General features: G+C 46.9%; 2 protein-coding genes across 2 annotated transcripts in view; both read right to left on the reverse strand.

The window, feature by feature from the left end:
- Nucleotides 1–391: 391 nt before the first annotated feature.
- On the reverse strand, nucleotides 392–5018 carry ZNF436 (zinc finger protein 436). The gene is made up of 3 exons (XM_065892562.1): nucleotides 4986–5018; nucleotides 4060–4186; nucleotides 392–1644 (listed from the first exon to the last, which is right to left on the reverse strand). Exons 1-3 carry the CDS (start codon nucleotides 5016–5018, stop codon nucleotides 392–394), a joined length of 1413 nt encoding a protein of 470 aa, XP_065748634.1.
- Nucleotides 5019–8077: 3059 nt separating this feature from the next.
- The window catches only part of TCEA3 (transcription elongation factor A3), a 42089-nt gene continuing 35591 nt past the window's right edge, over nucleotides 8078–14575 (reverse strand). The window contains exon 11 of the mRNA XM_065875290.1: nucleotides 8078–8098. Within this exon, the coding sequence (XP_065731362.1) occupies nucleotides 8078–8098 (21 nt within the window). The remainder of the gene's footprint in view (nucleotides 8099–14575) is intronic.

A 14575-nucleotide genomic window follows, 5' to 3' on the forward strand; every position in this document is an offset into this window, starting at 1 on the left:
CCACCCTATCACAGGTCAATATTTCCCCTAGCATAGTTCTTTGGGCCAAGGATGGGAGAAATTACTTTTAAAGATTTACTCCATTTCCAGGCCTGAGCATTTATCAGCATTTAGCACCTGGTCTTCAGATTTCCAGTTACTTGTGGGGCTGATTTTGATGAAATAATTCATGAATATTGGGTGAATAAAAATCACTATTTTGGAGGAAGGAATACCATTCCCAAAGCCATGGATCAGAATTTCAAGTGGCTTGTCTTCTTTGATGTTCTAAACTGTGGCCCACAACAAGGAAATTCAGTACAGTAAAAGCAGCTCAGTCTTGAGAGAGCTCTTTGATATCAAATAAAATTGTACCTTCAAATGAATCATTTCTCAGTCGTAATTACAGGACTTAGTCAGTGTGAACTCTCTTATGTTTAATGAGAGCTGAGCTCCGGCTGAAACTCTTCTCACATTCGGTACATTCATAAGGCTTCTCTCCCGTATGAACTCTTTGATGTGTGATGAGGTTGGAGCTCTGGGTGAAACCTTTTCCACACTGCACACACTCATAGGGTTTCTCTCCTGTGTGGGTTCTCTGGTGTTTAATTAGGTCTGACCTTTCACCAAAGCTTCTCCAACACTCGTTGCACTCATAGGGCTTCTCTCCAGTGTGAATTTTCTGGTGTGTGATAAGATGAGAGCTCCGGCTGAAGCTTTTCCCACAGGCGTTACATTCATATGGCTTTTCCCCAGTATGGGTTCTCTGGTGCTGAACCAAGTGTGAGATGCGGCTGAAATTCTCCCCACATTCATTACAGTGGTACGGCTTTTCCCCTGTGTGGGCTCTGCGATGGCGCACAAGGTCGGAGTTCTGACTGAAATTCTTCCCACACTCATCACACTTGTAGGGCCTTTCCCCCGTGTGGACACGATAGTGTTTGATCAGATCAGATCTCTCACTGAAGCCTCTCCCACATTCGTTACATTCGTAAGGCTTCTCACCTGTGTGGGTCCTCTGGTGCTGAGCTAGGTGAGAGCTCCGGCTGAAGCTTTTCCCACACTCCTCACACTCATAGGGTTTTTCCCCACTGTGGGTCCTTTGGTGCTGGATTAGGTGAGAGAGCCGGCAGAAACTTTTTCCACACTCGTTACATTTGTGGGGCTTTTCTCCAGTGTGGATTGTCTGATGCTGAATGAGGTGAGAGCTTCTTCCAAAACTTTTCCCACACTCATTACAGTCATAGGGCCGCTCTCCAGTGTGTGTTCTTTGATGCTGAATAAGGTGGGAACTCCGACTGAAGCCCTTTCCACATTCATAACACTTATAGGGTCTGTCACCGGTGTGGGTTTTCTGATGTCGATTAAGGTCTGAGATCTGACTAAAGGCCTTTCCACAATGAGAACATATATGATATCGGATGCTTGTATGGACTTCTTTGTGGACAAGCAGATCGGTGACTTGTTGGAGAGGATAGCTTACCCACTCTTCTGCTGTTAGATCTCCCCATTGTCTTTCTGATCTATCCCTGTTTTCAAAGGCCTCTTCACTTTCAGGACTGTCCTCAGTATTACCAACAGGTCTTTCAGATGCAGTCCCAAATTCCACATCTTCACTAATCTCTTGCTTTGGATTCACCTCGTTTTCACTCCTGATTTCAAAATCTGTAATAAAAGGTGAAGAATAATACTGGTAAACACACACAAAAATTATCTACTGTGTGCTGGGCACTGTGCTAAGTTCTTTGTTTTTTCTTTTTTATTAATTAATTTATTTATTTTGGGCTGTGTTGGGTCTTCGTTTCTGTGCGAGGGCTTTCTCTAGTTGTGGCAAGCGGGGGCCACTCTTCATCGTGATGCGCGGGCCTCACTATCGCAGCCTCTCTTGTTGCAGAGCACAGGCTCCAGACGCGCAGGCTCAGTAGTTGTGGCTCATGGGCCTAGTTGCTCCGCAGCATGTGGGATCTTCCCAGACCAGGGCGCGAACCCGTGTCCCCTGCATTAGCAGGCAGATTCTCAACCACTGCGCCACCAGGGAAGCCCCATGTTTTAAGTTCTTTATGTGAATTACCTCAGCCACCCTGAGAGCCAGGCATTATGATGATTTCTACTTTATGAATGAGAGATTCAAGGCCCACAGAAGTGACTGGCAAAGGTCATACAGTAGTAAATGGTGAAGCTAAGATTCAAATCCAGTTCTGTCTGATAAAAGTTCATGCTCTGTATCACTACAGTTAATAGTTCCTTATGAATGTTGTATATGTTCCTGGTGTTTCAAAAGAAGAAAACCATAAACAGAAAATATAAAAGACTCTAAATTAGAATTTCTAAAAGCCAAAAGCCTAGATATTTTATATGTGAATGAATGTGTGTGTATGTGTATGCTCTTGTCAAGCCTTCTTCATTACCATTATATAATATTTACTAAGAACCTACTGGGTTAGCATGGAGAAAAACAAATTTTTATCAATCTATATCAAGTCTCGGTTGACAAGAAAAATGACTGCCAAATGTTACCTGCTACTTTTCAGTGGCTTTTTTTTTTTTTTGGCTGCGCTACGTGACTTGCGGGTAACTCCACCAGGGATCAAACCCAGGCCCAGCACAGTGAAAGTGCAGAGTCCTAACCACGGGACCGCCAGGGAATTCCCTCAGTGGGCTTTTAATGAAAATAGAGGTGGGAAGGTTGGAGAAGGCAAAAGAGATGCCTGGCTCAGAATATTCTTGGCATTGAGTAGGTAAAGACTTTAAATGAAAATCAAAATATACAAAGTCACTGTCTACAACAAAATTTCTACCAGACACTGCTTTTTCCAAGTTGTGTTTCTTGGTACACTCTTCAGAAAGAGATTACTAGGTATGCTGGGAGAAAAGGGTCCAGGGATAAATTAGTTTGGTAAATGGTGCATACAACATCATCTTCTTAGAAATTAAAAATGCCTGATATCACATTAAAGGTTCTGAAGAGTCTTGAGGTAAAGAAGCCTTGTAAACATTATCTAACCCACTCCCAAACTTATATGGGCAAGAAAAAAATATATATATATATTTTTTTGGTGCTTCCATCCTTCCAAAATGTGCTCCTTGGGCTGGACCACTGACATATAAATTCACATTTCTTTTAGATTCTCATTTCTTGCTTTTGTTGGATTAAGTGGAATATTTGGGTTACTGACTAGAATAGATCTGGGTAGATAACTTCACTTCTGGCTGCATTTTGAAAGGAAGGATCCAAGGAAGTTGGGACATCAGAGAGAGCCCAATTTAAAAAGGAAACCCTTCACAGTTTGCCTTTTGTTTGTTAAAAGCTATAGGAATAAAGATTTCATAAAAAGGAATAATCCTAATGAATGGCAGATGTCCTAGTCAACCATACATGATTGCTAACTTCTGTCAAGTCCTAACAGGAGACAAAGTGAGTCAAAAGACTTTCAGCTCAAGAATACACTGTTTATTCTAGTTACACCCAGACCAAAGGATATCTAAGAGAAAAGACAGGTTTGCAGACCATCAAGAAAATTAGCTTCCCTCTCTAATAGAATTTGTGATCTCATTTAGTTCAGGATTCTTCTGAACAGCATCATCTGACACACTCAAAATCTATGATCAACTCTGAAACGTCTCTAGACAAGTACCTGCTCTGGATAAATAAAGGACCTGAGTCAAAGCTACAGCTCTGAAGCCAAAGCAAACACAAAAAGGTGGCTTTTGCCTTCCCATGAACCTGGGTCAGAACCCCTTTATCTTCTAGTAAAAGCACCATTTACAGGGGCATTTATATCCTGGCAAGCACCATTATGTCAGACCTGTTTGGTCAGTGATCTGTACAGACAGGCTGGAGAATGGCAAATGACTCAGGGCGCAAGAAATCTGAGTGTTTCTAAAATGTGCAGGAACGATCTTTCATTTTAGACCATATGACCTTGATATTCCCGCATTCAAAGATCTGCCTGAGGACTCAACTCAAGCCAAAATCCAATTAAGAGCTTTAAGAATCAACTAACTAGGTTGTGTTGACAGAGCTAAGGCATTTTTGACAGTCTCAAAAACGTGGGGTGGAGAAAGATAGAGAATACTTACCTAATGAGACAACATTTCCATAATTCTCCTGCATAACATCCCTGTAAAGGTCCCTTTGTGTAGGGTCCAGAGGTCTCCATTCTTCCCGGGTGAGATACATGGCCATATCTTCAAATGTCACAGGTGCCTGAAATCACATATCGCTTCCTCAATACTTGGTATCTAGGAGGTTAGTACCAGTTTTTCTTCTCGAAATTAGAGACATGGCTAGAATTGTTGAGGAGGCAAAAGGTATTAGGTCTGATATGTAGAGTCCAAAGGAGAAATAAACAAGCAACAAAGAGATGTGGTAAAGGAGAGAGCAATTTATGAGCTGATTGCTTTGGTCCCATGGCCAGATAACCCTGCCCCACTCCGAACCTTACCCTCTAGCAGTACTTTTCTCAATACAACTAGCACCTACATCATTCCATACCTTTACCCACAATGTTCCTATTTTCTTGGAATATCTTTCTCAGGGTAGTGAAATCCTACTGTTCCTTAAGGCCCTGTTCCAGCACCGACTGTTCTTCAATGCACCCCATCTCGCTGCTCTGCTCCACCCTTACCTCCCTCCCACACCTCAGATAGAATTAATACTCCCACTTCTTGGTCCCCACAGCATGTTGCTCCTACAGAAAATAGTGCTCTTATCATGTAGTTTCATGGTTAACCGGATGCATCTGTCTTCCTACTGATTGTGAGCAGGCAGGGAGGGCATGCCTCATGCATCTTTTGTCTCCCCAGTATTTAAAGGCAAACAGCAGGTGTTCAGTAAATGCTTGTTTGTGGCTATACTGTTCTGATACTGGGTCTCTGGAGGCAGAATACCGAAGCAAGCGAATTACTAATCTCAGGGAATTTCCCACAGAGATTCGCGGAGCAAAGAAACGCAGGAACGAGGTGGGTAAGCACAGGCAGGGTCCGAGAAGCCACCCCCGGCTTACCTGGGACCCAGCCATGAGCAGGGTGGCTGCCATCTCGGGCTCAAGGATTCGCCTCCCAGGAGAGAGAAAGCAGGAAAAGCAGCTAGCAGACAGCGCTAAAGGAGGCGAAAAGCAGGGCGTGAGGCACAGAAACAGGCCCTGCCCACTCCCCGGGTCTGGAGTTCTGGCCACCAGGCGACTGGGGAGGGCCCTGAATCCGGGCCGGGTCACTCTCCTCCCTGACCCTCGAGCGCGACCCGCCCTCCGTGTCTCCGCCACCAAAGGGTAGAGGCTCCAGGAATTACTAAGACAGCCCCCTGGCTCGGTCCCTCCCGGGACGGGGGTCAAGCCGAGGCTGTCTCAGGGAGGAGACTCTCAGCCCAGCCCACAGAACGCCTCTGCTCTTCCATGTCGAGGCTGGGCCCTTTCCGGCAGCTGCCTCAGCCAATCAGCGAGCGAAGTGAATACAAGGCCCGCCTCTTGTAGCAAGGCCGAGCACCTTTATCACGCCTGAGCCCGCCCCCGTGGCCTGTCGGGAGTTGGAGTTCCATTCGGGCGTACAAAGGCCAGTAAGAGGCCAAAAGCCACGGAGGGAAAAGAACAAAAGGGTGAAGAAAAAAGCGCATCCTCCTAGCCAGGGCGGAGTATCTTCCGCTCTCCTCTCTTGGAGACCACAGCCGGCTTAAGCCAGGGAGGTTGCCTTGCTTCTCTTCACGTCCCTACAAGCTTATCTTGAGTCGGATCTTAAGTGCGACGTCGAGCCTAATTTAGGCGCTGGCCTGTGTTGAGTTCAGCTGGGATTAGCTCTCACTTGACATCCTAGGCCTGAGAGGAAAGCAGCAGCCGCCCACTCCCCAGGGGAGACTCAGCGGCCGCGCTGGAACTTTGAGCTCCACCCACGCACTACATCACCCAGCAGCGACTGCGGCATTCTCACACTGCTACGCAGACTACAACTCCTAGGGGGCAACGCGCCGCCCGTCTGCCAGCAAGTGTGGTCCGCGGCTGAGCCAGGCTTGTGTCCCGGCTCCATCGCTGTTAACCCTGTAGGGGCGTCCTTCTAAAGAGGGCGCTCCTTGAGGGGCAGGCTGAGTTGCGCCTAGCGGAGGGGACGCAAAAGCCGGTGGGAAATCAGAAGCGAGGGTGGGGTATAGGGGCGCGTAAGGTGGAGCGAGCCAGACCCCAGGGTTGGGAAGGACCGTCCTTATCATCCCTGAGGGCTTGCCTGCCAAAAGGGTTCCTCGCGGCCTCCCGCATCGATGGGATCGTGGGCCTCTAATGGCCCACGCCCGGCGGACCCTTAGGTTGTTAGCAGTCCCTGACCAACTGAAGGTGGGAAGCCGAAAACCCGAACTGGGAACGAACAGACCTACCTCCTGGCCCGCAAAAGATCCGCTAGGTCGCCGGCTCCAAGATCCAAGAGGCCTCAAACAGATTTCAAATCCGCAGGCAGAGTTCTCTGAGACTACAGACGTTCGGAAAGATTCTGGGGGTCACTGGCAGATCCTGTCTATCTTTAGATCTGCAGGTAGATCTCGAATCCGTAGACGTGCAGGCAAAGCCCAGAGATCGTAGGCGGATCCCAAAGACTCACAGATTCCCGAGACCTCAGACTCTCAGACAGCTCAGAGAAACCACAGGCTCATAGGCAGATTCCTGAGACCACAGCAGCTAGCCAAGAAACACCACCAGCAGCTAAGCTACATTCAACTGGAGTTCTTCCGAACGGAAGGACTTGCAGCCTTCCCTTTCCCCAGCCAGGATGAGAAAATTAGACAATGGAAGCCGAGCACTAGGGAAAGCAGGCATTCTGCGTGGGGAAGAGCTCTGAGCTCGCTGTAGCCTTGGAGAGGGAAGTGATGGAAAAAGAATATAGCAGCTTATTAGGGACTCCCACCCTCTTCAAGTTATAAATATCCCCAGAACCTTGGCTACGTGCCCAGAAGCCTGTTGTCTCTAACTGTACAGGAGACTTCTCTGCCTGGGCTGGGAAAGGGGCTTTTCTTTTGTTTTGCAGATATGTCCACCCACTAAGTGACTTGAATTTTTTTCTTCAAACGTGACTCTAGGCTATGCTTTTATTAGTGAGTGTCCTGTTCCCAGTGCCCAGTTATTTATGGTTAAATTACTCAAGTGTCTAAAAAGAACTAAGACCCTACCCAGCCATGAGGCAGACTCTCCCACGCCCGCTCCTCTTCTCACTCCCAACTGTGAGGCAAGGGATTTTTTTTAGATACCACAGAATTGTACCATCCTACCCCATCTAAAATTAATATGGGAACCACAAAAAGTAGAATCGCAGAGGGTCCCCAAGAGGCAGTGTCCTGAGTGGGAAGTGTGTGGGCACCAAGGTCAGAGAGACCTGGGTTGGAATCCAGGCTGTGTATCCCTTGGAAAGACATTTAATCTCTCCAGGCCTATTTCCCTTTCTGTGAAATTGGGTAATCATACCTAAGGTGGTGGTGAGCAGTAAGTGAGATGACTTAAAGCATTCGACACAGAGTGAGCACTCGCATGGTAGTTGGTATTATTATTAATCCTGCCTTTGGTGGCAGGAGAGACTTTCAGAAAGGCCTGTGGATATTTTCACTGGTTCAGAACATCTGGGCAGTCAGAGTAGCTGGATAGCTTTGAGGATCTGCTGATGACCGTATTATCCATAGTGTTTCTGCTGAAAATCCAGAGGGAACTGGAAGTTGGGCCAGTTAGTTGGGTTCAAGAAAACTGGCGTACTGAGCCGAGTAGAGCAGAGGTACTTGGGGCTGCCAAAAACCCAGCAAGGTGAGGCCTTGCACTCCCAGGGAGACCTCTGGGACAAGAAAGAGGGAGATCCGTTCAGACTTTGGCCAAGTAATTGCAGGTTTCTAACTGGGCCGAAGGTGAGGTGAGTGCCTGAGCCCCTCAGCTCAGTGGGGCTCCCTTTTCATCCCTTCTCTGACAGATTGCTTTGTAAACTTTCTTAGGCCTTTTCTTTCCCCTTGTTCCAGAGCTTTAAGTCCTTCTTTGTCCCTCGCCATTCCTTTTATTCCTCAGGCCTGCCTGGGGGCAGGACGACTCTCCAAGCCCAGCTTGGCTGCTTGCCTCCTTCTGTGAGTAAGTGCTTTTCTCTTTCTTCACCTGGGACCCTCCAGAGGCTAGAGGAGAAGAGGGGCAGAGAGCGGATGGAAAGCATGAGTGCATTTGGTGCCCCTGGGTGGGGGTGGCCCCTGAGTGGGGAAGAGAGGGAGGAAAGACAGTGGGTGAGGGGTTTCCTGTTGCAGCCTTCAGCTGGACTCTGAGAGTTGGGGGTCACTGGAGGAGGAGGTGGCTTCCTGCCCCATTGTTCAGGACTTCATTGTTTCCCAGGAATACTTATTGTGTGTGGGTTTTCAATAACCAACTTGGAAAGCTGTGTTTGTTACCATTATTCAGCAAACAATGCGCACCTACTGTGTGTAGAGGCAGCAGCACAGCCTACCACTGGGGAAAGGGGGCAGGAGTACCATTTCATCAGGGTCTCCAGTTTAGGCTTTTGACATTATCTCCAAATGGGGTTTTACATTATGTCAGATCCACTGACCAATTTGATCAAAGAGCCTCCTTGTATATCCTGAAGCTTTTTTCTTATTAACAGACCACTGTGCCTGGGGAGCGCTATAAATTATTATATTTTAATAAATCCTATAATTATCTTGTGAGCAGCACAGTTATAATTTTTTGTATTGGAAGCATTCATTTGCTAGACATTGAAAAATATGCCTCAGTATTTGAGATCTTGTTTTGTTATCTCTTCATTTTCAAATATACCAGGAACACTGAAAAAAAAAAATCAGGGCTTCTCTTTACCCCTGCTCAGAGCCTCATCTCAGCACAAGGAGCTGGGGACATGGGGGACACCCTGACTTAAAAACTGTTATTGCAGTCCAACTGCTAGAGCATTTGGAGGAGCTAGCTAGTGGGCTTCGAGGAGGGGCAGGCTCACAGCTGCGGGGGCGGGTAGGGGAGGAGTCTTCACAGAGGAGGTAACTTCGGAGCTCGCTTGCAAAGACTGTAGGAGTCTCAGAGGTGGAGAACGAGGCGAGGGAAAGCATTCCAGGCTTCGAGAACAGCATGTGCAAAGTCACGGAGGCGTGAAAGGACAGAGCGTGTTCCAGAATGGTCGGGATTGGGTATGGTTAGAGGGAAGAGTATGGGGGTGGAGAGGCAGGGGGAGGAAGCAGAGCAGGGACAGTCTCTTATGTCCCTTTGCCTGCCTGCCTGTTTGTCTCTGGCTTTGGCTGTGGATCAGCAATGCTGGTGATGAAGTACAGATTGGGGGGGGGGGGGGTGGCCTGGGGTGAGAAGAGCAGATTTACTCTGCAGGAGGAGAGGGGAGTGGCCAGGATTGGGAAGCTCTTTATGACCTCATGCATTTCAGCTGGTTTTCTCCTTAGAGAGTCAACATTTTCAAATAATGTAAACAATTGCATTAAAAATGCAAAACAAACTTATTTAGTATTGTTTAACCTATTTAAAGGCATCAAATAGGCCTATATTCACTGAACATATTTACTGTCTCTGTCCTGTACCGGCACTGTGCTGGGAGTTAGGATACTGCCCCCTCACAGTGACTACAGGGCTGCTGTGAGGATTAAATGTGAGAATGGCCGCAAAATGTAAAATGCACGGGCACAGAGGAGGGCCTTGTCACACAGTGGCCATCATGATTGTAGGAGAGGTAAAATGCGTTACAGATGATTTTTCACCTCCCATCTGTGAGGTGAAATCATGTTTCGAGGTGAAATCATGTTTCAAAGTGCATGAACGGAGGCCCAGGTTCAAGTCCAGATTCTGTCTCATAGAAGCAAATTACTCTCTGAGCCTCGGTTCTTTTGGTTTGTAAAAAGAATATAATAATACAGTTCATAGAGACAGAAAGTAAAATAGTGCTTGCCAGGGGCGGGGGAAGGGGGAAATGGGGAATTGTTTAATAGGAATAGAAGTTAAGGGTTTTTAAAAAAATATTTATTTTATTTACTTATTTATTTGGTTACATTTTATTTATTTATTTGGTTGCGCTGGGTCTTAGTTGCAGCAGGTGGGCTCCTTAGTTCTGGCTCGCCAGCTCCTTAGTTGTGGCATGGGGACTGTTAGTTGCGGCATGCACGTGGGACCTAGTTCCCTGACCAGGGATCGAACCTGGGCCCCCTGCATTGGGAACGTGGAGTGTTAACGATTGCTCCACCAGGGAAGCCCCAGAAGTTCAGTTTTGCGAAATGAAAAGAGTTCCTGGAGATTGGCTGCACAACAATGTGGGTGTACTTAACACTACTGGACTTTATGTACACTTAAAAATGGTTAAGATGGTAAAGTTTTTGTTATGTATATTTTCTCACAATTAAAATTTTTTATTTTTTTTTTTAAATAAATTTATTTTTGGCTGTATTGGGTCTTCGTTGCTGCACACAGACTTTCTCTAGCTGCGGTGAGCGGGGGCTATTCTTCGTTGCGGTGCGTGGGCTTCTCATTGCGGTGGCTTTTCTTGTTGTGGAGCACGGGCTCTAGGCGCATGGGCTTCAGTAGTTGCATCACGTGGGATCAGTAGTTGTGGCGCACGGGCTTAGTTGCTCCGTGGCGTGTGGGATCTTCCCGGACCAGGGCTTGAACCCGTGTCCCCTGCATTGGCAGGCGGATTCTTAACCACTGCACCACCAGGGAAGCCCTCCCACAATTTTTTTTTGCACACAAGTTCATTTAATCTAAAACTCACCAGTTCTCAACCCACAAATTTTTTTAAAAAGAACCTAGTTCAGGGGGTCTGAGGATTAGTTGAGACAATATAAAGTACCCCTATACTCATAACAATAGCTAATGTTCACTAGTCAGGTACTTTGTGTCAGGTATGATTCTAATGAATCCTCACAACAGCCCTATGAGCTATGTGCTATTACTACCATCATTTTACAGATGAAAGACGAAGGCATGGATTTACATAATGTGCCCAAGATACCCAGCTAGTAAATGCTCAAAAATTAATAGATGTTATTTTTTTAATTAATATTTATTCTGGCTGCACTGCGCCAGGTCTTCGTTGCAGCACGTGGGATCTTCACTGCAGAATGTGGGATCTTTACTTGCGGCATGCGGACTCTTAGTTGCAACATCCATGTGGGATCTAGCTCCCCGACCAGGGATCGAACCCAGGCCCCCTGCATTGGGAGTGTGGAGTCTTACCCACTGGACCACCAGGGAAGTCCCCTTAATAGATATTATTGACACTGTCATAGAAAGGAATTATTATCATTATCATGGTAGAACGCGCTGTAACTACTGGCGTTTCACAGTGCTGTGGGAGTTCTGAGGAACCACCTCTTGTGGCCAGGGTTATCAGAGAAGACTTCGTAGGAGACGTGTATCTGAGGTGAGCCTTGAAGAATGGGTAAGATGTGGACTGGGGTGGAGGAGGGGGAATCGGAATAGGCAGTCACAGTTGGGAAGGTCCATCAGGTTTTCAAGAACAGGACAAATACCTCCCTTAGGCTGGAGCATGAGGGGCAGCAGGGGTGGAAGATAAATCACTAAAGACAGGCAGATGGAAGGGAACTTTGAAAGTCAGACCAGGTATAGCTGGTGAAAATCCACTGAAAATGATTGGGGGAATGATGCTCAGAGCCATGCATGGCTCATGCAGGTAAGGTAGGGACTGTTTTTTGTTTGCTTGTTTATTTGTTTTTGTTCTTTTGGCTGCACCATGTGGTTTCTTAGTTCCGAGACCAGGGACGGAACCTGCGCCCCCTGCATTGGAAGCGTGGAGTCTTAACCACTGGACTGCCAGGGAAGTCCCGGTAGGGAGTGTTTTGAGTTGGGAGACCAGTAGAAGGCCTTGGCATCAGTTGGAGAAAAAAGAAGACCTGAGAGAAAATGTTAATGGTGATGGCAATGGAGGGAAGGATTGGGTAAGGGAGAGACTATAAAATGATAAAATGAAGAGGGCAAGGGAAAAGGCTCAAAGATGGTTCTAAGTAATGAACTAGTTGACAAATAGAAAAGACAGAAGAGGGGATTTAAGAAAGAGAAGATGTGAATTCAGTTTGTGATTAATTGTATTGAGAGGGCCAGTGGGGTACTTGGAGTAGATATCCAGATAGGCACTTGGTGACTGAAGTCTCAAGCTCAAAAACATAAAAAACCTCAGAGCTAAAGACAGAAATTTGGTAGTCTGGATGAGACTACTAAGAAAGACTTCTCTGTAGTATTTCAGGTTTCTGTAACATTTGAAATCCTCTTTTAAACTGGTCATAGGATCTTTTTTTTTCTTTATTGGAGTATAATTGCTTTACAATGGTGTGTTAGTTTCTGCTTTATAACAAAGTGAATCAGTTATACATATACATGGTCATAGGATCTTGACTCTGGTTTTCAAGGTCATTTGGCCCTAACATTCCTGGTGAGACCTTCTTTCCTCCATCCCAACCATGTTGCTTCTCTGTTTCACCTAATGTCGTCTTTTTCCTCCTGTAAGGTAGCAGCTATCTCCCTCCCCCTAGGAAGCCTTTCAGGGAGGTAGAGTTAACACTAACTCCCTTGAAGCTCGCACCCTCTTCATCTTTTTTTTTTTTTTTTTCCTCTTCATCTTTGATATTAGGGAGGCGATGGGGTTAAACCATGTATTCTGGCCAACAGCATGTGCAAAGCCTGTGTGACGAGGAGGAACACAGCACGGCCAGTGTGGCTGGAGCATAAAGTGTCGGGGAGAGGCAGAGGCCAGCCCTGCAGGGCCTTATAGGCCCTGCCAAGAGTAGCGGGAAAAAATGGAAGGTTGCAAATGGGGGTGGTGGAGTGGTGGGGCAGGGGCTGTAACATGATCAGACTTGCCATTTTGAAAAGCCTATTCTGGTCAGCGCAGTGGAGAGCATGAACTGGAGGGGGTCCTGGGCGGACACAGGAAGACCAGTGGGGAGGGTATTGACGCCTGCTGATGTGAACACAGTCTGAGGCCTATTCATGCTTTTCTGTGTCCTTTTGCGAATGTAGATGTGTACTGTATAGATGTGCGAACTGGAGCCGACTTGTTCTTCTGCTGTTTAATCTGACTCATGTCCTTTGTAAACAGTAAGGTTATTGAGTTTTGTATTTTTTCCTATGCTGTAAATCCTTGTGACACCGGGAGCACAATGGACATTTAGACTGTGACTATTGAAGATCGCCCCAGGGTGGCATATTTAAAAAGCCCAAAAGTAACATTTATTGATATTATTATATTAATAGTGGTTGCTATTTTGTTCTGCTTTTGATTTCTAGACGTTTGGATGGAGGATTAGATAATGCAGAGAAAAATCTGGATGTCTCAGCCAGTACTCCTCAAGTGTGGTCTGTGGACCAGCCGCATTGGCATCACCTGGGAGCTCGTTAGAAAAGAAGAAAATCTCAGGCCCCACCCCAGACCCACTGAATCAGAATCTGCGTTTTAAGATGATCCCCAGGGGATTCCCACCTATATTACAGTTTAAAAAGCACCTGGGTATCTAAGCAACATCCTTCTATACTTCTGTGGGTAATATTCATACCTCAGGCTTTATCACACCCCATCTGGTATGGAAGTCTCTACCTGTGGCTTCTTCCCCTGCCAGGCTGGGAGCTCCTGGAAGGTAGAGGCCGAGCACTGTGTATGGCCCTGGATTTCTCATAGCATAAAGCACAATGACAGGTGGCAAGAGACCTGGGTTTCCATCCTGGATCTGCCATTTATGAGCTGTGTGTATTGTATCTTCTGTGAGAGGATTTTCAGTCCTTCCAAAGGACCCACCCCAAATCTGACCGCTGAAAACCTGGAGATGGTGGCAGGTTTCTGTACACAGTTTATTTACAGGCTTCATCTACAGGAGGAGGCACTTGGGTAGAAGGAAGAAGGTGATAACCAATTCCGCCAGGGCACGTAAGAAACTTGGGCTGAAGTTACCCCAACAGCTACCCTAAGTGTGAACCAAGGCAGATGGAAACTCTATGAAGCAGGCACTAGTACCACTCCCATTTTTGATGGGTAAAGGAAATGGCTCAGAGAGGTTAAGTGACTTGCCCAAGCTCCCAGGAGTTCACAGGCTCTTACGCATTAGTTATTTTAGAAAACACAGTCCAGGAGCCTCAGCCTGGGGCTGCTGGAAGGCCAGGGACAGTCAGCGACTGAGACCCAGGACAGACCCACCAGACCTGCCCCCAAGGCTTTTCCAGAAGGTTCCAGATTTGCCTAAAATTCCTATCAGCTTAAAAAGCAAGCCAATTTCATCACGGGAGAAGCACAACAAGGGCCCTTGTGCACTGCAGACTTCCTCTGTAGCTCAGGCCACAATAGAGCTGTGAGGAATGCATTGCCTGGGCCTGGATGGGTTCCAAGGCTCAGGACCTCCCAGGGGCCACCAAACTCGGCTACCACTGTACACTTCACTCAGAAACCCTCAGCTCAAGATGATGTGTCCCCTGCCTAGAGGGACCAGGTCTGGAGTCCTCAAAGGCCCCCAAACAAGCTAGGAACAGGGAATAGCAGAGAGTCTGGGAAGAGATGAGGAGTGGGGAAGAAATCTTTCTACACGATGTGGAAGTCATATCTGCCTAAGCCAAACCATGTGCCAACTGTTCTGCACGTGTGATTCACGGTG

The sequence above is a fragment of the Phocoena phocoena genome, chromosome 1 (genome assembly GCF_963924675.1).
Source record: "Phocoena phocoena chromosome 1, mPhoPho1.1, whole genome shotgun sequence".
NCBI classification, from domain to species: Eukaryota; Metazoa; Chordata; class Mammalia; order Artiodactyla; family Phocoenidae; genus Phocoena; species Phocoena phocoena.

Excerpts from the sequence above, each read along its gene's own strand:
- ZNF436 (XM_065892562.1), bottom strand. The coding sequence starts at position 5,018 with ATGGCAGCCACCCTGCTCATGGCTGGGTCCCAG. Across the intron at positions 4,187-4,985 it reads TGCTCATGGCTGGGTCCCAG|GCACCTGTGACATTTGAAGA; the intron begins GTAAGCCGGGGG and ends ATGTGATTTCAG. Across the intron at positions 1,645-4,059 it reads TGGAAATGTTGTCTCATTAG|ATTTTGAAATCAGGAGTGAA; the intron begins GTAAGTATTCTC and ends CTTTTATTACAG.